The sequence below is a fragment of the Neomonachus schauinslandi genome, chromosome 5, assembly GCF_002201575.2.
Source record: "Neomonachus schauinslandi chromosome 5, ASM220157v2, whole genome shotgun sequence".
NCBI classification, from domain to species: Eukaryota; Metazoa; Chordata; class Mammalia; order Carnivora; family Phocidae; genus Neomonachus; species Neomonachus schauinslandi.
The window spans coordinates 31,544,125-31,569,009 of NC_058407.1; the positions used below are offsets into that span (position 1 = coordinate 31,544,125).

Here is a 24,885-nt window from a genome sequence, read left to right on the forward strand (position 1 = left end):
GAAAGAAGATTTTTGAGAGCACAAAGGAAAGTTTTCTGAAGGAGGAAAAGAGGGAGAAAACTAATACATAGAAGTATCACAACTGTACGGTAAAGAGATGAATGTGAGACAGGTAGATAACTAAAGGATACATTTTGGACCGTGACCCCAAATAACAGGAATATGGAATGAAATGGATTTAATCTACCACAAGATTTTTTTTAAGTAAAGTCTACCCCCAACATGGGTCTCAAACTCATGACCCTGAGATCAAGAGTTGAATGCTCTACCTACTGAGCCAGCCAGGTGCCCCAATCTGGCACAAGATTTTCAAGGTAATCTTAGTCTGAGCCATCCAGTACAGACACACTAATCACTTGTCGCTATACATTTAAATTCATTACAATAAAAATTAAAAATTCAGTTCTGTAGTTGCAGTAGCCACATTTCAAGTGCTCAAAGCCACTTGTAGATAGTGGCTACGGTATTCAGGCATGCAGAGAACATTTCCATTATCCCAAAAAGTCCTGTTGGACAGCACTGGTTTAAATAGGGTATGAGGGAAAGGGCAGGTTAAGAGCACCAGAAGTCGGGTTCCCTGGGTGGCTCAGTCACTTGAGTGTCCGACTCTTGGTTTTGGCTCAGGTCATGATCTCGCAGCCGGGGGCTCGAGCCCCGCATCGGGCTCTGTGCTCAGTGCAGAGTCTGCTTCAGATTCTCTTCCTCTTTCTCACTCACTCACTCTCAAATAAGTAAAAATGTTTAAAAAAAAAATAAAGTCACCAGAAGTCAATGACTGGGTGGAGTCCCTGCTGGTTTGTAGACTGGTTTCAGAGTTGTGATGCTCAGGACAAGCCTTGATAGTTCATTGCCTTTGTTCTCTGCTTGTGCAGTTTAGTCTGGTGTCTGTGGCTCAATGGTTATAATAGAGCCTGAGCGATTGACAGTCAATTCAGAGCTGTGGGTGGCTCAGAAGAAGCTTAAGGGCTTGTCAGTCTGCAAACTAAAGCTTAAATACACAATTTTACAAAACAGGTTCTTAAGCTAACATGATTTTAAACATCTGGTGCTAATTATAATACACATTTAAAGTCAATTTGTTGTTGATTCTCCAATTATAATGGGACTGATTTATACTTCTGTTTTATTACTTTAAGATGGCCCAGCAGTCTGCAGGTGGACGTGACACTCGGTTTTTACGTGATGAAATTCGCCAACTTGAAAAACAGTTGGAACAAAAAGATAGAGAATTGGAGGACATGGAAAAGGAGTTGGAGAAAGAGAAGAAGGTTAATGAACAAGTAAGGCACACTTTCCTCCATGAATTTTAACTGATCAAGTTACCTAAAAACACCTGATTATACTTTTTATAATGGTAACTATCAATTGTATGTTTTATGTGAGAATTGGTGTATACTTACCTCTCAGGTTTTGTATCACTGTTCATGTTGTCAACACGTCTTTAAATCAAAATTCTTGTTTTTGGGAGTACCTCGCTTTGTGCAATAAATACCTATATGTAAAAAAATATAGGTTCTTAAGAAGTCATGTTAATGCCAATATTTTATAAATCAGTGTATATTTTAAAGTACAACATTTTATCTTTTATACAAATATAGTTATTGCCTTTTATGTTATTCTTCATTATTTATAAAATAATTCGTGCAGTGGTCACTTAAATTTAGTTTGAGGAAAAAATTTTTTGCAGCTGAATTTGTGAGTTCCTGTCAGAAAACAGCATGTTTCCTATTTTGCCTCACCTGTCAGTAAACTTATACAAAATCTGCTGCCTAAGTGTGGTAACTGTCCCATCCCTGATTCCCAAAAGCTTTTTCTACCTTTGTGTCCTTTAGGTCAATATTTTATTACATCCTAATAATTTTATTTTGTCCATTGTTCTCTTAAAAATAGAAGGTGGTAAATTTTAAGTAGACAACAATGATTATAAGGTGTTGCTATTTTAAAGAATTTGTTATAAATTGATTTTGTAAGGAAAAACATGCCTATTCTTGATATATCTATTTTCTTATATAATTTAGAAGATTCATGCAAAGGTGATCTATCCATACCATTTTTGTGGTGAAAAAAGTATGGATTGATGCCACCTAAAGGTTAGAAATAAGTTCTTAGAGGATTGTCTGTTTAGTTGACTCAATAAAACATAACAGACCTATGGATTTCTTAATCATTAAGGATTCAACCTATGACATACAGTAATAGAATTGCTTATTAGGGGGATATCTGTGGTTTTCTGGACTGTTGTTCTTCTGTCTAGCCCATATATTAATCAACTTTTTGTCATTCATACCATCCACCCTTAGCTAATCAGAAGTACCGTGTCCATTCTTCTTAGACTGCTATCTTTTATTCATAGGTACAAACACAGAAAACTTGAATATATGGCCTGTGTACCATTCCAGTTGCTAGATTCCTTGAGATGGAATATGAGTTGTTGGCAATTTCTTCTTTGCCCTTAACCAGTCATTCACTTTATGGAGTATTTATAGCTTGCCAGAAACGGTTAGGTACTAGGAATACAAAGGGCAATGATACCCTACTTTTTGATATTCATTGTCAATAATAAATATAACAGAGGATACTCTGGGGAGGGTTACCTAAATCAGTCTTGAGGTTCAGGAAGTGATTTGTAAACTGAGACCTGAAGTAGTAGTTAGTCTGGCAAAGGGTTGGAGTATACATACGTGGTGGTTAAAGATAGGGCATTCTGGCCTGAAGATACAACATTGCTAAGATCTGGAGGGAAGAGATGGCATGGTGAATTCAGGGAGCTACAGTTATTCATTTTGGCTGAAATATAGGTAAAAATAGCTAGTGTAGAATCCTTACTGTGTGCCAGATATTTTATATGCACTAATTCATTATTCCTCATTTCATACTTACCATGAGATAGGTAACATTTCCCCATGCTATAGATAAGGAAACTGAGACACAGGAGGGGTAAGTAATTGTTCACGGTTACAGAAATAAGTGGTAAAACCAGGATTTGAGTCCAAACTTACTCAGTGACTCTATGCTCTAAACCACTGTACTATCCTGCCTTCCTAGTTTAAACATTTGTGATCCTCTGGAGAGATAAGCACAGGCCAGTTCCTGAGGAATTGGGTGTTTTTCCTAAAAGGAGCCAATAAAAATTTTGAATACAAGAATATCATGATCAGATCTACTTTTGAAGTTTATTCAGCTTTACAGAGAGTGGATTGAAGGGGACTAAGTATAGTAAGGAGACATTGCTGCTAATTCAGGCAGGTGCTGATGATGGGCTAATTAAAGTCATGACTCAAGGGATTAAGGGATATAGACACGTTTAGAGATGTGGGTGTAATTGGATGTGGTGAATGATTGATTGGTTGTCAGAGGAGAGGGAGGAATGGAGAGTTTTCTGCATTGGGCCACTGCATAAGGAGACTGTCATTTAAGTACAGACACAAAAGGAACTAGAAAGTGTGTAATTATTACTTCAGTTTTCACTTTTGTACATGTTGAGTTTGAGGTCACAGTGGGCATATTCAAAAAGGATAACTGGATTTGGAATTCATGAAAGACACTGGGTGGATGATGAATATTTGTGAATTAAGAACATAGCTATGAAGCCATAGAAATGACTGTAAGGGAGATCTCTGAGAAATGTCTAATGAAATAGGAAGAAGTGCTTCAAGGAACGGCACAAGAAAAGACAAAACTCAAGAATGTAATGTTTGAAAAACTAAGGGAAAAGAGCATCAGTAGTGCTAAATGCTTCAGTGTTAAGTTCTTGACATCTCTTGCCTTGTTAAAATTTTCCAGTTCAAAACACAATGGGACTGTTTCTTAATTCCCAGGTGACGACGATGATGATAGTAGTAGGTAAACTCTGGAGATTTTTATAGCATTTTGCATTTTATTATAAACTTTCCCTAAACTTTTTATTTTGAAAACTATCAAACCTTCATAAATATTGTAAGAAAAGGAATAAACATTTTATGCTCTTCATATAGATTCACCAGTTGTCAAAATTTTGCCACATTTACTTTCTCCATCAGTATCTTTATATACACATATTTTTCTCTTTATTTTTGCTGAGCCATTTGAGAGTTAACTGTGGATATTATGATACTGCACACTGAAATATTTCAGCATATCTCTGAAAAAAGAGGAGTATTCTGTAACATAACCACTATATAATTACCATATTCAAGAAATTTATTTTTATTCAATACTCTTATCTAATATCTAGTCTGTAATTGTATTTTTTTCTATTGGCCTAATACTGCCTTTCATAGTCCCTCCACCCAATATCCAAGGTTCCATCAAGGATCACATACTGCATTTGCTTATTTATTACAGACTTTTAACTATGTTTTAATTGCAAACCACTGAGAATTTTGCTTTCTCCTTGAATTAGGGAGAAAAGCAGAAAAGTGAAAGGCCGTAAGAGGGATGGGGTTTGGACAATGGATGAAAAAAATCTGTGATAATAGTTATAGTATTTGCCTGTTTTGGGAAACAAAAGAGTCACAAATGAAATCATTTATGAGAGGAGGGGAACATGCTCCATAGTTTTTTGTTATTTCCTGCACTGAGCATTGTGCTAAGGACTTCATATACATTATACTTAATTTTTACATCAACATATGAGATGGGAAAATTGGATTTAAGAGATGGTAAATCACTTGTTCATACTCTACCAGAAATTAGTGGACAAAGAATATAAACCTGGGCCAGTCTGATTTCGGATTGCTTCTTTTTAACCATTATGTTGTGCTGCCTTATATTTCTAAGTAATTTAAATGCTCACCAGAGCAAAGAGTATATTCTAGCTCTGACATAGAAGAACTGCAAAATATTAAAGATCTTGGACAGAAAATTACTCATTAGGTTTTGGGGGGGGGGATAATTTGTTTATTGCTTTGTTTCTGTATCCTTTGGTTAGAGTTTTGGTTTTAGTTTTTTTTTTTTTTTTTAAATCTTTTAAACTCAACCTGTTTTTTATAATCCTTAGATTTCACAAGTTTTGGTTTATTATTCATGTCTTTGATCATCATGAGTCCTTAGTAGTTAATCATTCTCTACTTCATTGGAGAGAATGTAAAATTTAAATTGATCAGCCGAAAACCTGGTTTTATATTGAATTACTGCTGAACATTATTTTTTTTCCTATTTTAGTTGGCTCTTCGAAATGAGGAAGCAGAAAATGAAAACAGCAAATTAAGAAGAGAGGTTGGTAAAAAATTTTAGTAGTTGTGGTAGTTCAACAAAGTTACTTGTTAAAAAGTTTTCATAAACTTATACTCTAACCACAACTGGAACCTTCTAAGTAACTGATGCTAGTAAGCTGCCTGATTGTATGATATGAATTTGTCTCGGGGAAATAGAAAATAAATTGAAAGTTGAGGCCATTAAGTACTACATTCATCTCTTACTTTATGTGGGTAAATTTTGCTTTGTTTCATAAGCCATTCTTTGTTATTTTGCTAATTGACTGAATAACTGGATTTCTGTCTTCTCTTATTTTACCCAGTATTCTTTTAAATGTTTTGTTTCTCATGAAATCTTACAAGTTCTTTATTATTTGGTTCTTCTGAGCCAAATAATGTTTGTACATTGTTTATCCTTATAAGAGTTCTTATCTTATTAATATAACCAAAATATTCTTTGTTTTGGTTGATAATGAATATTCTTGCTTTCTTTGATTATCCAAAATAATATCTTCCTTCTAAAATTTCTCTTTTTTGTTTTAATTTCTAATTCTTAATTTTAATTATGTATCATCTTTCTCATTTCTAATTATCTTTTTCCTGTTCTTTTCTGGAGAACAAACGTCTAAAGAAAAAGGTGAGACTTTAAGGGTGGTGAGACCTTGGGAGTTTAAAGATATGTTTTGAGATCAACTATTTAGAGGATGAAATTTTGTTTCTATGCATAGTTTCTTAATATAGAATATTGTATTTGGTCTGCCTTCAGAACGAGCAGCTTCGTCAGGATATTATTGACTATCAGAAACAAATAGATTCACAAAAAGAAACACTTTTATCACGAAGAGGAGAAGACAGTGACTACCGATCACAATTGTCTAAAAAAAACTATGAACTTGTCCAATATCTGGATGAAATTCAGGTAAAATAGAAGTCAGTTCAAGGCAATGATTCTTATAAAACTTCAATTTCATTAATATAAACCTAGTATTTGGCCTACATTTAAATTCTGTAGTAGAAATCTGCAACTATGCATTTGGAAACATGAAATAAATTGCGTCTTTAAAGTTATAAATCTTACGATTCATTCATTTTATATGCCTATCTTGGGCATTAAGAAGAACAAAGCTTTTTAGATACAATTTGCTTGATATTTAATTTGATTTAATTGGTCAAAAGCAATTGCTACTACAGATCTCTAAAGAATTCTCTATTCTTCAGCAGGCACTTAGGACTCTGTTTAATTTAGTTTAAATTTCAGTTTCTTGAGTTAACCATAGTGTCTTTAACTTTATTAGACTTTAACAGAAGCTAATGAAAAAATTGAAGTTCAGAATCAAGAAATGAGAAAAAATCTAGAAGAGTCTGTACAGGAGATGGAAAAGATGACTGATGAGTATAACAGGATGAAAGCTCTTGTCCATCAAACAGATAACATAATGGACCAATTAAAAAAAGAAAATGATCATTACCGGCTTCAAGTAAGAATTGCTGTTAGAGTAACTCATTCGTGCAGACTTCATATCGTATCATTACTATTTATGTGAAACTAAAAGTACTTTAACTTTCTAGGATATGAATTTCTGTCTTATGCTGTAATATACGTTTTACTGTAACATGTTGCCATGCTGACATGTTTGTCCATATGTGTTTTCTCTAATGCCCCTACGCATACCTTGTAGTTGATACCTGAATGAATGTGTAGACAGCAGTCCTGGAAAACTAATAAATATGGGAATTTTCTACTAAAGATGCTTAGAAGTCCTGTGGACCTGAAGTTAAGTTTTATACCGTAAAATAAATACACTATAAATATCAGAAAACCAATACATTGCTCATTTTTTTTTTTTTAAGATTTTTTATTTATTTATTTATTAGAGAGTGAGAGAGAGAGAAACAACATGAGAGGGGAGAGGGTCACAGGGAGAAGCAGGCTCCCCGCTGAGCTGGGAGCCCGATGTGGGACTCAATCCCAGGACCCTGGGATCATGACCTGAGCCGAAGGCAGTCGCTCAACCAACTGAGCCACCCAGGCGCCCATACATTGCTCATTTTTTTACATGGTATTAAACTAGTGTAAAAAATAGAATAATGCTCAAAAATATAATTCTCTAGTAATGACAAATAATTAGACATCTGTAATGATACAGAAACCATTAAATACCACTTCTAACTACAGAACTGCTCCAATAATGAATATGCATTGGTAATGTATACACATATATGTGTATGAGTATGTATACTGTGTATGTGTAATATATGTGTAAATATGCATATCTAACAAATATGTATATATTACACTATTTTGCAACAATTCTTGAAACAATTGTTGCCTTTTAGGTGCAGGAGCTTACAGATCTTCTGAAAGCAAAAAATGAAGAAGATGATCCAGTCATGGCTGCTGTCAGTGCAAAAGTAGAAGAATGGAAGGTGCTTTTTTCAGTTGATCTAATGGTTTTTCATTTGTATTTTTGATTTCAATTTCTTAGTCTTAGTTTTCTTTAAAGGCCTTATGGTAGTTAGTGACATTTTTATTGGGCAATTTTTGTCCTAGTTAGGAAAGCACTAAGCAGTCTCTCCTGTGTAGTCCTCTAGCCTATGTGTAGTGTAAGTCTAAAACTTAACTTATTTGTCATCTAAAATAGGTAACTCTAAGTAAAATTTAAATTTTTTTACATAACTCATAGTTACCTTGTATTAAGTATATATAGTTCCTGGCTAATTTTAGTTTTTCTAACTCTCCTTCCTTCAGACCAATCCAACTATTGGTTTTCCAGTGGGAATGGGAGTAAGGAAAGGGACCTTTCGGAATCATTTGAGAAGTTTTTTCAAAATACACCTTTCTTGCTCCTCCCCACTCACCAACCCCCAACCAAATCCTCTGGCCTTCCCATGTCAGAAGCTAGGATTATGATGACTGTATATTTTGAAAAAAAACCTAAGCAATTCTGAATAAATCTAATTTAAAAGCTATCACTTTTGTAGTCATTGTTTCTAACAGAGTTCACATAAATCTTGTTGGCTCTTTGGATTTGGTTATCTGGGAAGTTCAGATAACCTACATTTTAAACAAAAGCAGTAGTGGTGACAGTGATGCCCTGTAGAGTCAATCAGGCGTCAGTAAACTTTCTGTAAGAAGTGCAGAGAGTAAATATTTTAGACCTTCTGGTCTCTGGTGTAACTAAACTCTGTTATTATAACATGAAAGCAGACATACAGCATACATAAATGAATGAGCAAGGCTGTTTTGCAATAAGACTTGACAAAAACAGGCAGCAGACCAAATCTGACCTTTGATTGAGTTTACTGACCCTTGGAAAAGAGAAGTTTTTACATCCTATTTAATTTTGGGGGGAGAGATGGTAGTATATGTATTCTTTTGCACTTTATTTTGTTTTCACTTAGTATTGTTAGGAATTATTTATATCAATATATATATAGTATTGCTTTGTTCTTTTTAATGGCTTTGTAATTTTTCTTTGTAGGTATGTTATTTATTTAAGCGCTACCCTATTATGTGATATTTAGCAGGTTTCTGATGTTTGGTATTAGAAACAATGTTATAATGAATATCTTTGTGTATTTGTTATTTTGCCAATATGTGGATTAAATTGCTACAAGTTGTCATATATATCCAAATACATACCTCCAGTTTTGACACTTATCTTTGGCTTTATGGTATTTTCACTATGAAGTTTTTTTTTTTTTTTTTTTGTATTATGTAGTTTATTTTTTTGTGGCTTTTGAACTTTGTGTCATAATTAGCGTTCTGAGTATAAAGTTGTTTTCTCTATTTTCTTCTGGTACCTCCTAGTTTCATCTTTTACATTTAAGTCTTTGAAGCATATGTAATTAATTTTGTCATGGAGAGTGAGGTATGGATGCAACAGACCTATTCTGTTGTCCAAACATTATTTATTGAACATTTTATCTTTTTCCTACTGAAATATGGTTTCGTATTTATTACATACGACATGCTTGTTGAACTTGAATTTATTTTTGGATTCTCTGCTTTATATTGATCAATCTATTTCTAACATGTGTCCTTGTTTTAGTTATTGTTATGCTTAAATATTTGAAAAAGCTGTTCATTTTTCAGTTTTTAGACACTTACAAACATGTTTTCTAATATGAAATTTAGAAATAGTTCTTAAAAATCTTATTTTATTGGATATGTGATAAATTTATAAATTATAAGTTTATTTTGGTATTTGGTTCTTCTAGCAAAGAACACAAGACACCTTCATTCAGTGGCATTTTAAGGTTTTCTCTATAAAAATTAATTGTATAAAACTTCCTGGTAGTTGCATGAAGGTATTTATAATTCTTATTTAGGAATAGGTTTTAAAAACTTGAGATTGTTTAAAGATTGAATTTCTAAAACAGCAAAAATTATACTGTATATTTTTGAATCATTTCTTATTTGAACTTAAGGTTGTACATCCAAAAGGAACAAATGATTATGCAAATAGTTGCTGATACTTACTTCAAAGTGAATTTTATTTCCTGCATTTTCTGGTATCTGCTAATGGTATATATTAGAGTAGTTGCCATAAGTGAAGAATGGTTTATTAATTTTCCTCTTATGTAACAGATCCTATGTTGTTTATATCTAGTTAATTTTGTCTTCTAAAGATGATGAAATTATTGAATATCAGCAAATGTTACATAACCTGAGGGAGAAATTGAAAAATGCCCAGCTTGATGCTGATAAAAGTAACGTTATGGCTCTACAACAGGTAAAACCTTCTCAAAATTTGGTTTCTTAAAGTAGACAATGTGTCTAACCTAGTGGCTTACACTATTGGTTATATAATAAAGTCTTTTGAAATCCAATCCCAAGAAACAATTAGAATTAAGTTTAGAGTTAGGAATAGAATTATTTTGTGTATTTTTCTGTGTTGATTCAGATAATAGACATATTGTTTTGATTGGGAATTATTTAATAAGAAACTTAAAAACTTTTAGAAACTTAAAAATATCCTAGTACTCTTATTAACATTTATTATATTATTTGTTGGTGCTGAAATATCCTGTATAATGTGAAAAAGCTGAAAGTGTCATTATAATTTGACTGTATTACATTAAATTTTATTTTTAGTACAAATATATTCATGTGGAAGGTGTACTTCCCTCGTCTGTGCTTTATAGTCACAGTCCGGAATAAAGCGGGAAATTTGGGAAGTATTTGGAGGATAAGAACAATTGCAAGGGACAATTTTGGAATGAAGTACTACAGGGCAAAAGATGGAAATGGGTGGGTCATGAGGAACGGTAGCATGAAAGAAGTCAGAAGAAGCCATAAATATTAGAGAGTTCTGGAATTCCCTTTGCCAGGATGTTAGCCATTAGATCAATCTGTAAGTATTAGAGTGACATCAGTGTATCTAACATTGTTGTGCAGTTGCGGTATACAGAGTAGTAAAGGACATAGTTTTGACCCAAAAAATACATATTCTACAATCTTGTTGAAGAAACATAAGACCGATTTTTTTCCTTACTTTTAAAATGTATGTTAATACCCATAAAGAAATAATATGTAATATTCAAAAATATTTTATAGGGTATACAAGAACGAGATAGTCAAATTAAGATGCTCACTGAGCAAGTAGAACAATATACAAAAGAAATGGAAAAAAATACTTTCATTATTGAAGATTTGAAAAATGAGCTTCAAAGAAACAAAGGTAATTAATGTTTAATAAGCGTATAAAGTTATTTTATGTACCATTCAATTTTATAAGTATTTTATTTTTATTAAATTATGTCAATAGATATATTATTGATTTTTCTTTTTGAATTTTATCATTTTTAAAAATGACTTACGTATATTAACTAGTATATTAGCTACATAGATTACTAGTGTTTAAATTTGTAAGTGATGGAGATATTTTCTGTAATTTTTTTGCAATGAAAATTACATTAACCTTTATTACCATATTAGTTATATGAAAGAAATGAAAAATGGTGATATAATTGAGTATAGTTATTTATCCCCTTTTTAATAATTAATAATATATATAATAATGGATATTTAATAATTAATAATAGAATAAAATTTTGATCAGTGTAGCAGCATTGCAGAGAGTTTTCAGAAGTCATTTGACTCGTCAGCATTTGAATGAACTTCACCCAATTTAATGTCTCATTTTACTCTGCCTACCCTGGGACATACTACCTTGCTATACACCTGAACATGAGCCCTTGAAACAGCAGTGGTCTTCTGTTTCCGCAGCACTACATACTGTAGTTATACCAGGACAAATTAATGCAAACTATTCAGGGTGAGTTCATGACCTATTTAACATAATTGCAGAAGATAAAAAAGTAAGGCACAAAGGTAAATAGCTAGTGAGTTTCTTTGCGTGTGTGTGTGTGTGTGTGTGTGTGTGTGTAAGTGAAATAATGGTGGTGGTAGTTGGAGGTGCCGTTATAATTTAGATAGTGAGGCAAAAGCCGCATTGAGCCACACTTGAACACTTTCAGGAAGTGAAGTAGTAAGCCGTGCAGATGTCCCTAAACAGTGGGAATAAGTGTAAAGGCACTGAAGTAGGAGTATACCGAGTGTGTTGAAAAACAACAAAGAAGCCCTTGTGGCTGGAACGGTGGGCAGATGGGGCAGTAGTAGGCCATGAGATCAGAGAGGTAACCAGGGGCCATGTCATATAGAGATTTAACAGTTCACTATAAGGACTCTGGCTTTTATTTTAAGTGAGAAGAAGCACCAAAGAAAGTTTCTGAAGACGGGAGTGAAATATTTGACTTAGGCAGTGTCTGCAATAGATCACAGGAGTGGTAAGGACAGAAGCAGGCAAACCTGTTATGACACTATTGCAATAATCTGGAAAGGTGCTGGTAGCTTAGAGCATGGAGGTAGCAGTAGAGTTATTAGTTGTAGTCAGTTCAGAATGTATTTGGAAGGTGATAGAAATGCAGTTTGCTAACAGATCAGATGTGGGATGTGAGAGAGTTATCAGGACTTTTGTTCTGAACACTGGGGAGGACTGTGTTTCTAGCAAGTTTAGAAATGATCAGGGACTTAGTTAAACAGGACATACTAAGTTTGAGATGCTTATTAGACTTCTGAAAGTATTAAATAGGCACTTGTATATATAGAAGTCTGAGGTTTAGGGTAACAGTCGAGGCTAAAGATATAAATTTGGGAACCATATGCCTAAAAATGGTAGTTGAAGTCATGAGGCTGGCTGAGATCATCAAAGGAACAAATGTTAAGAAGAAAAATGCAAAGATTGAGCCCAGGGATGCTTTGACTTTAGAGGCTGGGGAGATGAAAAGGAGCAACCAAAGGATTCTAGGTGGGAGGAAAATCAGGAACATGTAGAGTCCCGAAAAACCACATGAGGAATGTCATCAAGGAAGAGAATAAGCAACCATGTTCAGAGCTGTGTTCAATGCTGCTGATAAATCAAGACGAGCATTGAAAATTAACCAGTGGACTTAGCAGTGGCCACTTTTGGTTTAAGAGAAAATGGATAGAGATGACATAGGACAATCTAGAGACTGCTTTGAGTACTGTTTGTGTGAAGGGAAGGAGAAAAATGGAGTAGTATCTTGAAGGGAAAGGGGTATGAGGAAAAGTGTTTTTCTCTTTAAAGTGGAAGAAATAATCATGCTTCTAGGTTAAAGGAAAGATCCATTAAAGAAGAAAATTGATGCACTCATAAAGCAGGAGAGAGAGAGGGAGAACTTCTGGAGCAATATCCTTGAGAAGGCAGTGGGATGGGATCTAATGTTCCAGTGGGGTAGTCGGCCTTAGGAGCACAAAGAATCCATCCATAGTAACAGGAAGGGAGGTGGAGCGTGTAGATACAGATGCAGGTGACTCTGGAGATGACCTGATGGTGAGAGCAGGTAGAGCTTCTGTACTGATTGCTTCTCTTTTCTCAGGAATGTTCTTAACTGAAAGGATAGGGGAAGATGTGTTAGAATTTGAGGAGAGAGAAGAAAAGAGAAGGTATAAAATGGTCATGTGGAAGAGTGAACAGACTAGGGAAATGTAATATGATTGCTGAGCCAACAACAAGGCCCACTTGTTATACTTATTTATGTGTGTGTATTATGTATTTATTAGACTTATACTTTGACAGTGGTTTAAACTGCTTTAAAAGGGTGACTGATACCATGGGCTTTACATATTCCAGCCACCAGGAGAAAAAGTGACAGTTGATCTCTGCTATCAGATAAGAAAAAGGTCTTGTCTAATGACATTTCAGTCGGTCCATAGTCATATGACCCCTAAAGTCCACAGAAGGTGTGGGTACTAGAATATACTCTATACTTGAAGTTAACTTGTAAATATGACAGCTAATGGTGTTTTCCTTTCATTGGTTAGGATTAGGTTTAGCTGTCAGAACTAAAGATCTGAAAAATAGTGGCAAAATCAAGATAGAAGTTTCTTTTTCTCACCTGTGTGATGGTGTAGAATTAGGCAATCCGGTGTGTTGCCCTCATCTGTCTTGTCCAAAGTGGAGCTTTACCTTCACGTCCACATCCCAAACAGCAGGATAGAGGAGGTGGGGCAAGAGGCAAATAGCACACACTGAAGGATAGGCAAGTAAATATACTGTGGCAGGCCACGTGGAAGAAGCAAGAGTAGACACTAGGGACAGCTCAGCCTCTCACGTTCTCCATCTAGGCTTTTCACTCCAGAGAACAGGGCCCATTTCTTGTAAACATGCATGCTTTCCCACGCTAGTCCAATGCTTATACGTTAATACATACTCTATAAATTAGTGAACACTTTTGGTGGATAAGAATGATTTGTGTCAATATGGGAATGTTATATTTTGGTCTAGCAACAGTTTGTTAAGAAAATATAAGTAGAGATTTTTTAGCTATTAAGTTTAGCTGCAAGCAACAGAAAAAATCAAATGTAACAGTGATTTAAACAGGATAGAAATGTATTTTTCCATGATACAAACAAAGTTGAGGTGACTAGTTTGGGGTTGGGTGTGATACCTGCACAAACACCCGGTATCAGGCATCCTGTAACTTGCTGCGTGGCCTGTCTCAACATGTAGTACCCAATTCATGTTCTCAGTGTTTGAGTTCCAGACTTAATATCTGTATTCCAGCTAGCAGGAAGGAGGAAAGAGAAAAGATTCACTCCTCCTCTTTAAAAACATTTCCTGAAGTACACACATGGCTTGTCTGCTTATATACCATTGGTCACATGACCACACCTAGCTGCTGGGGTTTAACTGGAAATTTAGTCTTTATTTCATTTGGCCATGTGTCCAACCAAAATTGCATTCTTCTCTTACAGTGGACAAAGGTTGAACATTAGGAACAGATAGCTAGTAGTTTTTGCCACAATGATCATTCTTTGTAAAGCAGTGTTTTGCAATCTTATATAATCTGTAACCATTCAGCTAAGATTTTATTGAACTTTTTAAGCTTGTCCTATCAATAAAAAAACAAATTTTATTTTTTAAATATAAAATTATAATAATAAAGGGACTTTTTTAGTGACATACCACTTTTCCTGCTTCCTGTATTGGATTGCAATCAGGAATTTAAAGGAATAAGTAATCAGTTCAATAAATCCATGATTTTTTTTTTTTTTTTTTTTACTCTGTAGGTGCTTCAACTCTTTCCCAGCAGACTCATTATATGAAAATTCAGTCTAAGGTTCAAATGTTAGAAGAGAAAACTAAAGAGGCTGAGAGAACAGCTGAACTGGCTGAGGCTGATGCTAGGGAAAAGGATAAAGAACTAGTTGAGACTCTAAAGCGATTAAAAGATTATGAATCGGTATGTATTTTTATCTTGCCAATCAAGGAGCTTAGATTATTCTTGCCACTCACACTGTTCCGTGCCATTTACTGTGTACCTTCAAAAACATTCCAGAAGTGTTTTATGATAAAGGTTATCTTGGTTGGTTTGTACTGCCCTATTCAAACTTTTGATCAGCACTTTTCAGCCAGAGAACTGTTTTCTGGCCATTTGATCAAAGCATTTTGCCCCAGATAATCAGCTTTGGTGAGACAGCAAGTTTAGTTTCTTTGTAATCGGTGTCATTATGCCACCATTATAGATGTGACACCGCTGGTTTATTTGCCAGAAGTTATTTCAGGGACAGTTTTGCTGCCTACTGTGCCAACACACAGTACTTACTTTGTACTTTTTGTATTTTTAAATCTGATTGCCACTAAGTCAAGTAACTAATGACTTATATATTCTAATGGTATCACTGATTCACTCTTATTATTCCTTTCCTATATTTTGTTAAATGTTTTTTTGTTTGTTTTTTGAGGGGGTGGGTAAGAAGCTCCCTAGAGACAGTATGAACATCTGATTTATCCTAATATCCCCTGAATCATCTAGCATGGTCTTATATACAGTCAACATTCACTAATTTTAGTTTTATTTTATTAATAAATTTATTTATTTTAAGAGAGAGCGAGCATGAGCAGGGTGGTGGTGGGGGGAGAGAGAGAGAGAGAATCTTAAGCAGTCTCCACACCCAGCATGGAACTCACCTCGGGGCTCAATCTCACAACTCTCAGATCAGACCTGAGCCGAAACCAAGAGTCGGACGCTTAACTGACTGAGCAACCCAGTCTCCCCTTGTTAAATGTTTTATATGTCATTCTCTGAGTCACTTTGTCATTAGGATGCTATACTGGGAAGTTTCAGCTATTCCATTTTCCATCATATTACTGGATTTGTTTTTTAAAAGCACAATAAAAAGCACAGTTTCATGATACAAATCTTACATATATGTGTACTTCCCCTCAGACTTAATAAGAAAATAAATTCATAAATTTGATAATTTTTCAAATAAACCACATTATACTTAAATTAGATTGGATATTTTTCAGGGAATATATGGTTTAGAAGATGCTGTTATTGAAATAAAGAATTGTAAAAACCAAATTAAAATAAGAGATCAAGAGATTGAAGTATTAACAAAGGAAATCAATAAACTTGAGTTGAAGATCAATGATTTCCTTGATGAAAATGAGGCACTTAGGGAGCGTGTGGGTAAGTCATCTTTTAAGATCCATAGTTTGATCAATCCTAAATGTCGAGTCATTTCTTATTTTTCTTTTTGTGTAATATTATTTTTAAATAGTTGAATGTGTTTCCCCCCCCCCATATAAACCCTTCTATAAAAATATTTAAAACAAAACTGGAGCTGCCCTGATTGAAGTGGGACTACGGATTTAATGGGGTTGGGATGGTGGGTGGGCTGTCCTGGAGCACTGCTCTATTCAGTCTGGCATCTCTTCAAGTAATAATTGCTTGTTTAAAAACTGAAAGTCTGCTAAACTAATACCACATATTAGAAGTTAACTCCCCCCTTTCTTTTTCTCAACAAAGGAGGGTCTGTATGACCCATTTGGTTTGCAAAATACTCTCGTTCAGATGAATTCATGAGGACATTTAGAAGTACTGGTTAAGTACTTTTATGATTTATGCTGCTTAAATTTAACTTTGGTTGAGTATTTTAAGGTTACTATTGATTCTAAGAAGTAATTAGTAAATATAGCTTGAGAGTTTATATATTGATTTCAAGAAATAATTCATTTAGTATTACTCATTTGAATGTTAAATTATGACAGTCTAATCTAAATTGCTACTTTGAAGTGAAAATAAAAATCTAAATACTGATTTCATTATACTTGGTAAATACCTGTTAATGCTTTCTTAGAGCTAAAATGATCATCTGTGAAAACTATTCTCTAGAGGAAGGAAAAATAAATATTTTATGAAGAGGATTTATTTATGAAAATGTATCTAAGTAGGACTCAGAATCATGCCAGTACCCCAAGTTAGCCTTCTGATCAACTTGACCTACTGGATCACAGCTGACTTCAAACCGGAAGTTGCTAAAGATGACTGAGCCAATTAGATAGCTGTCACAAACACCAGATTTTCTGTATTTTATTTTATTTTTTAAAATGTTATTTATTTATTTGAGAAATAGAGAGGGAGCGAGAGTACACCAGCAGTGGGTGGGGCAGAGGGAGAAGCAGACTCCCCGCTGAGCAGCAAGTCCAACTTGGGGCTCGATCCCAAGACCCTGAGATCATGACTTGAACTGAAGGCAGATGCTTAACTGACTGAGCACCCAGGTGCCCCTTCTGTATTTTAAAGCCTCCAAATCTTGTTTTACACTTGCTTAAGACAATTTTCATATCTACTGAGTAATAGGAAGTTAGGAGACAGGAACAATGGAGGAATCAGACTCATGTGGTAATATAATTGATATTGATATTAGTAATGACTACTATGTGCCAGGCATTGGACTAAGTACCTTATATAGGTTAATTTTTTAAACCCTTGACAACAAACCAAAAAAAAAAAAAAAAAGAAAAGAAAGAAAGAAAGAAATGCAGTATTAGTCCTACAGCTTAGTTAATAATTGAAAGTGGGAATTGAGCGCGTCTGTTTTATTCTACAGCTTCTGTTTTGAATTAATACATTCTAGTACTTTCATGACGATCTGACGTGGAGAAGACAGATCCTGATATATTTTGTCAGAATTTCTATTAAAAATTGTGATAAAATGTTGACTTGTAAGGTTATAGTTCAAATATCTGGAAATTCTTGCACAAAAGTATCCCATTCTTCAGTGATGCTGGTTAAATAAATTGTAACATTTGCTCGATGATAACCAATTGCTATATGAAGTTTTTATAGCTCATTTGAATGTTGGTAAGTTTTTAATTATACTGCTTTCTATTTTAGGCCTTGAACCGAAGACAATGATTGATTTAACTGAATTTAGAAACAGCAAAAGCTTAAAACAGCAGCAATACAGAGCTGAAAACCAGATTCTTTTGAAAGAGGCAAGTATGATAGTTAATTAGTTATTTTCTGGTTGAACCAAAAGAAATTCTAATAATTTGTGCTTTATAGATTGAAAGTCTAGAGGAAGAACGACTCGATCTGAAAAAAAAAATTCGCCAAATGGCTCAAGAAAGAGGAAAAAGAGCTGCAACTTCAGGTATATGCAGTTATTCCAAATCCTTTAAAGAATCATTGGAAAATGAATTGTCTGGAGCTGAAATTTTCTGTATCTTACATATATTATCATGGTTCTGCTGCAAGTTTAATAAATGAAATAATGGCCTGATGAAGAATATTTAAGTATCACTGGTTTCTGTCCTAAATCTGAAACAGGTAAAAACAGAAAAAGCACAATAAAATAATTGAACAAAACTTCAGAATCATTAACTTTTGAAAACTTTCCCGTATAGTCTATTAATTCCCACACAATCCCGATATGTTGTGATCAGTAATGATAATATTTAGTAATTTCTATATTAATATTTGTTGCTGTTAATATCTTCCTTAAGAGCAGTACATTGAAAACTTTCTTTGTACATTATTCCTTATTAAGTGAAAGTAATGTTTTATTGAATAAAAATTAACTTTTTTGTTTATCTTATTTGATATCAAGAGAACAGTTGGTTAAGTTTTATAATAGCAATTGTAGTGCCTTTTTCTAAGAAGACCATAGCAAAGGAATTTTTTTTAACTTCACCCAAGTCCACAAGTATTTGAATAATAGAGGGGTTTTTGTTTGTTTTGTTTTGGTTTATTTTTGGTTTGTTTATTTTGATTTTTTATCATCATGGTCTCTATATCAAAAAATTTCTAGGATGGCAAAACTTCATAATTTATTAGTGTATTAACCAGTTTACTCATTCATGATTCTTGTCTATTTTATATGTCTCTAAACTATTTCAGTAATTATTAATACTTTAATATAGAATGTGTAAAGAATGATAGAGAAGATAAAAGTCATATTAGTTTCTCATTAATATTAAAAGTGAGCTAAATCAGAAGGTTATATAGGCTACATGTGGACCAAGGATTTTGGAAATTTCTACCTTTTGTTTGACTTAAAACTTGATTTTACTGGTACTCTTGGGTGGCTCAGTCGGTTAAGCAGCTGCCTTCAGCTCAGGTCATGAACCCAGGGTCCTGGGCATTGGGCTTCCTGAGTAGGAAGCCTGCTTCTTCATCTGCCTGCTGCTCCCCCTGCTCGTGCTCTCTCTGTCTCTCTGACAAATAAATAAATAAAATCTTTAAAAAAAATCTTGATTTTACTTTTTAAGAATTAGAGTAATAAGAGAGTTATTTCATGTTTCTAATTTGTAAATTCTTTTTTATGTAGGATTAACTGTTGAGGACCTGAACCTAACTGAAAACTTTTCTCAAGAAAATAGAATAGGAGAAAGGAAATTAGGTTTTGCAAGCCTCAAAAATATGAGTGAAGCTCAATCTAAGGTAAACAGTATTGTTATGGCAAAGAGAATAGAAGAAAAATGTTATTATTAGTACTTTCATTTCTTCACCTGTTACCTCATTTTGGACATTGCTTCTTTTTATAATGGTTAAATAACTTTTTTGTTTTACTTTAAATAACCTGTTGATCCAAATATTGATTAATGAGACCTTATTTACTCTAAATACAGATTACGAGTTCAGATAAAATAGAGCTGCCGCATAGGAGACCATCATTTGGTTTTCCACAGTTATATCAGAATGAACCAGAGGAGAATGTCACCATAGGATCATTATCAAGAATGTTACCCGAAATTCAACATAGTGTAGAAAGTGCAGTGGATCCTTTTGTCTCTCTAACTAAACATTCTTCATCTATACAAGTAAAAGATAATAATTCACCTCCAGAAACTATTACGATAAAGGAGATTTTTAAAGCACCATGTCTACAATCTTTAAGAAATCTAGAATCGTTAGTCAATAGCTTTAGTAGGGAGAGCCATGAAGAAATAGATGACTACTTATACTCTCTTTCTGACCACTCTATGAAGAAGGTGTCAAGAAGCTGTCAGGCACTTGAGAAGACTAGTTTCATACAGAAAAGCAGTTCATCTTTACAGGCCTTATCAACAGCTTCAGACTTAATGCAGAAGTTATCACTTAGGCAAAAATCTGCAATATTTTGTGAACAAATTCATGATAATAGAGCTGACATGGGTGAATCACAAGTAGCAACATCAGAAGATGAACAGGTTCATAACCAGATAAAATATGCTGATACCAATTTGAAAGAAGATGTAAGAAAGAGTGAAGTGCCTTTACAGACAGAGATTTTGAAAAGTAAACTTGATGTTAATCTTCTGGACCGTGTGCCTATTACTTCACAATCAAAATCATCTCAGATAGATCCACTTGAAAATCTTATAGAACAGCTACGGAGAGAACTAGTATTTCTTAGATCTCAGGTGAGCTTTCCTCCAGATTACATTACTGAGATCACTTTTTTATTAACTCTTTTTTTTGTGACTTCTCTAACAAAGTTCTCTGAGTAATCATTGTAGTAAGAATTTTTTTATGCTTGCACATAACACTAATTTATACATATTCTATTTTTTAAAAATTTAAAAATACAGTAAGTTTGATATGAAATCATTGACTTGCCTAATTTATTAATTATTCCTTTAGAATGAAGTCATAGCACAGGATTTATTGGTCAAGGAAGTACAGAATAGAAATGCAGAAATAGAGCTTGAACGTCATAGAAGCCAGGCAGAACAGGTAGTATAAAGGCAGACTATTAAAAGAGATAATTTTGGAACTAAAGACAAAATCTTTCAGTTATATTTCTTTGTCTTTTGCTGTGGGAGTGGGGAAAGGGAGAAAGTGGGAGGAAGACCACCAGCTGTTTTACCTTTTGGGTTTTATTTTTATTACTATTGTTGTATTTCTATAGCTTGTCTCTGGTGTGTTACACCTCAATTGGTCAAAATTTTTTAACTTGAAAACTGTAAACGATAGTGATATTTTATTTAAAAAAATCAATTTTATTCTTTATGTTCTGTACAGAATGAATTTCTTTCAAAAGAACTAATTGAAAAGGAAAGAGATTTAGAAAGAGGTAGAACAATAATAACCAAATTTCAGAATAAATGTAAGTTACTATTATTTCTTATTTTTCTGTACTTATTTATCCTATACTGAAAATCATGGAGCTAAAAGGACTTTAACACATTCTTGTTTTCTAGTCTGTTTTAACTTTAATTACCTCCACAATACATAGACTTCAGTGTCTCTCATTCATCTATTTGGTTTGCCTTGCTATATTCATTGTCAAAGTTATTAATGTGAATTTTTTGTGGTGATAAGCCAGTTTTTCTTTTTTGTTGTCTAATGAAAGTGAAGTTAAAAAAACAAATTTAAAAGATGTTTAAAGAAGTGAAGACAAAGTATCTTTATGATTTCTTTCAACAATGAAACATATATGCACATGATTTAAACAGGTATATCATTTAATACAGCTATTCACACATTGGATTTATAGGTGAATTTTTTGTACATTTATTTACTTTGGCATTTCCCAAATGGATATTTTTTCTATATGTGAAATATTTGTTATGTGTATAGAATAGTGTAAATTGTGAAGAAGGTATTCACTGAATGAGAAAAATATGTCATTTTAGTAAAAGAATTAGCTGAAGAAAATAAGCAGCTGGAAGAAGGTATGAAAGAAATATTGCAAGCTATAAAGGAAATGCAGAAAGATCCTGATGTTAAAGGAGGAGAAACATCTCTAATCATCCCTAGTCTTGAAAGACTAGTTAATGTAAGTTTTTTTCACATTGGTTTTGTTTTGTTGTTTTATACTTTAAAGATGTTGTTCAATTGTTCTCTGGTCTTCATTGTTTCTGATGAGATATTTATAGTCATTTGAGTCATTGTTCCCCTGTTTGTTACATGTTGATTTCTCAGGCTGCTTTCAAAACTTCCTCTGTTATTTGGTTTTCACCAGTTTCACTATAATGTGCGCTGGTGTGTGTCTAGGTAAGAGTGTGCATTCATATATTTGTATGTGTGTATGTGTATGTCGTTTGGGGTTTGCTGAGCTTCTTGAATCTGTTTACTTTTCACTACAACTGGAAAGTTTTCCACTTTAGTTCTTCAATTATTTTTTTTGTCCCATTGTCTCTGGGACTCCAGAGACACGTGTTAGACCTTTTGATGTTGTCACACAGGTTTTTGAGGCTCTTTTCATTTTTTCTCCCTAATTTTTTTATCTTTTCTCCTCCTGATTGGATAATTGCTATTTATCTATTTTTAAGATCACTGATATTTTCTTCTATCATCTCCATTCTTCCATTTCAAAGGTCAGCCTGGCAGAGTTTTTAACAGAATTTGGAGTTCCCTTTTGCAGGTTATTTTCTTTCTGGAATTCCTATCTTACTTTCCCGAGACTTTGGGCTCTATCTGTGGTTTTCTTGGCCAGAAAGATGACAGGTCACTGCAACTATAGCCTGTCCCTTCCCCACGCCACCCGCCCCCCACCACACACACATGCAAAATTCACTTGGTTCTGTCTTCCAAGTTTTAAGTCCTCTCCAAAATCTACTTGCTTTTGTTTATTTTCTAGAACCTTCAAATAGTTGTTTTTTATATTCACTTGTTAAGTGTAGAAGGTAGTCTTGTAGGACCTTATGTCACAAACCTAGAAGTGTAATAGGATATAGTAAGAATATTTTAAATATTTCAATGCTTAAGCAATGCTACAGGAAAAATATTAGCCATTAAATAATAGTATATTTATATTTACTATATAGAGATTTGAGAGTTCTACAGTATTAATGAGTGTTAAATAAACTTGAATAAAATACACATTTTAAATTCTTAATATTTAAATATATTGTTTACAAAATCTGAACATACTTAGCATATATTATTGCTTCCCAAATTTGTGCTTCCCAGGAAAATATTTGTTGAATTGCTTTTTTTATGGTGAATTAGTCAATAGTTGAACACTCATTCTTAGCAGCACTGTATTGTTAGTAGAGAGGGAGAGAGATACTGGTATGTTCAAAACTTCCCGAGGCAAAAAGATCATTTGACAAAATTTATGAGAACCATTTAATTCTCTTTATATGTTACTCATTTTTATGTTCCTTCTCCTGTTGGTGACTTTGTTCGCCTCTGCTCTTTGAATGTCTAAAATGATTCTTTATGCTTTTTCTGTGAACGTCTTTCATCTGTGATGCTACCTACTACTGATACTGTGTCTAAATCAAACTATTTTCTAAGGGAAACTCCACTTAGTGACCAAATACAAACAGAATGGATAGCACAGGAAATTCTGACTTCTTCTATTTTAGTTGACAGCTTCTGGTCTTGCCAGGACCACTGCTTCCAGAGATTTCATCTGCTTCTATCCTGGGTTGTCATTCTTTTTTCTGATTGATATGCCCTGTCTGTAACTCACAAATGACCTAACAATGCCTGCTGTAAGAAATCTTCAGAATCAGTGACACTTTAGATCAGATATTTCTAGATTATGTACTTCATTTCATTTTCTGTTGCCACAGGTTATTTTTCAGTACCTCTAATCACCGTTTAATCTCATTTTAATAAAAGACCATATAGGCAACATGGTCCTGTTTCTCAGCAAGACAGCTAACTAGGCTACCTTGATGTCTGTCACAGTACCTCCTTCTACTTACTTCTGTCTTCCTGGTATCCCCTTTGAATTAGTATAATTTATTATTCCATATGATCCCTGCCCCGGTCTCTTGGGGGTAAAAGCTTACTTTTATAAAACTTCTGCCTCAAGTTAAACTCTGGATCACTAACCTTCTTTGTCTTTTCCTTCTTTTCTGAAGCTTTCTTTACTTTGCAGTTAGCAGTTTTGTTATATATAGTTTCTTTAAAATGCAAATATATTTATATGTATGTACTATGTCGATGTGTACCAGGGTGTATGTATATTTATGTATGCCATTGTTAGAGAATTAGGACCAATGAAGCCTTTTTGATAATATTTTAATATTTGACATGCTATTTTTGCTTATCCAGCCCTTTTGGGTAGTAGTTTGTTACCATACTTTGCCTTTTTGTCATATATGCTTCAACTGTGTAGAGAGGAAGCAATGGAAAATTCACTTAATTAAATGTAGTAACTATTTCGTTCCTTTGATCATGCTTTAAATATGGATGCTGAATAGTTTCAAAGTATCTGCATATAAATTCTCATTTTGACTGTATAAAAACTTTGTAAAGTGGACAGATGTAACATTATTTCCTCTTCTTTAGGGATAAGGAAACTAAGGTTTAAAGAATTTAAGTCACTTGCTGAGCTAGTAAGAGATTGGTTAAGATTTGAACTCTAGTCTTACTCCCTTCCAGTTGTTTTTCTAGTCTGTCAGTCTACTAAAATTAGCTAAATGTTTGTTAAATATTATAATGAGGTAATTACTACGCTTGGTAATACTCATGTAAGTTAATCTAGAGTTTCATAAATTTAGGTTCATAAATAAGAAATGGTTTTGGCATATTTTGTTATTATGCCTGTCAGTGGAAGAGTAAAATGCCTAAATGTGAATTTTATTTAAAAGGTAGTTTTTTTTTTTTACTATGATTTTAGTATTTTGCTTCACATTTTTTCAATATAATCTAAATATATTAGGCTATAGAATCAAAGAATGCAGAAGGAATCTTTGATGCCAATCTGCATTTGAAAGCCCAAGTTGATCAACTTACTGGAAGGAATGAAGAATTAAGACAGGAGCTCAGGGAATCTCGGAAGGAGGCAATCAATTATTCTCAGCAGTTGGCAAAAGCAAATTTAAAGGTGAGAATATTATTAAATAATAGAAAATGCTAAGCATTATGAGCATAGTATTAATATGAAACTTTTAATTTTTTCTAAAAGACTGAGAAAATGCTTCTTGAATTAATTCAACATTAAGAA

The 24,885-nt window shown here is 33.6% G+C and overlaps 1 protein-coding gene across 1 annotated transcript in view; it reads left to right on the plus strand.

Moving 5' to 3' along the window:
- CEP290 (centrosomal protein 290) overlaps window positions 1-24,885 on the plus strand; it is an 85,965-nt gene that overhangs the window by 5,353 nt on the left and 55,727 nt on the right. Inside the window, exons 6-21 of the mRNA XM_021687316.2 lie at window positions 1,137-1,280; window positions 5,143-5,196; window positions 5,791-5,811; window positions 5,941-6,093; window positions 6,470-6,652; window positions 7,512-7,601; window positions 9,788-9,910; window positions 10,735-10,858; window positions 14,773-14,945; window positions 16,016-16,178; window positions 17,889-17,989; window positions 18,060-18,147; window positions 19,324-19,436; window positions 21,000-21,084; window positions 21,614-21,756; window positions 24,601-24,765. Coding sequence (XP_021542991.1) covers window positions 1,137-1,280; window positions 5,143-5,196; window positions 5,791-5,811; window positions 5,941-6,093; window positions 6,470-6,652; window positions 7,512-7,601; window positions 9,788-9,910; window positions 10,735-10,858; window positions 14,773-14,945; window positions 16,016-16,178; window positions 17,889-17,989; window positions 18,060-18,147; window positions 19,324-19,436; window positions 21,000-21,084; window positions 21,614-21,756; window positions 24,601-24,765 — 1,923 coding nt within the window. The remainder of the gene's footprint in view (window positions 1-1,136; window positions 1,281-5,142; window positions 5,197-5,790; window positions 5,812-5,940; window positions 6,094-6,469; window positions 6,653-7,511; window positions 7,602-9,787; window positions 9,911-10,734; window positions 10,859-14,772; window positions 14,946-16,015; window positions 16,179-17,888; window positions 17,990-18,059; window positions 18,148-19,323; window positions 19,437-20,999; window positions 21,085-21,613; window positions 21,757-24,600; window positions 24,766-24,885) is intronic.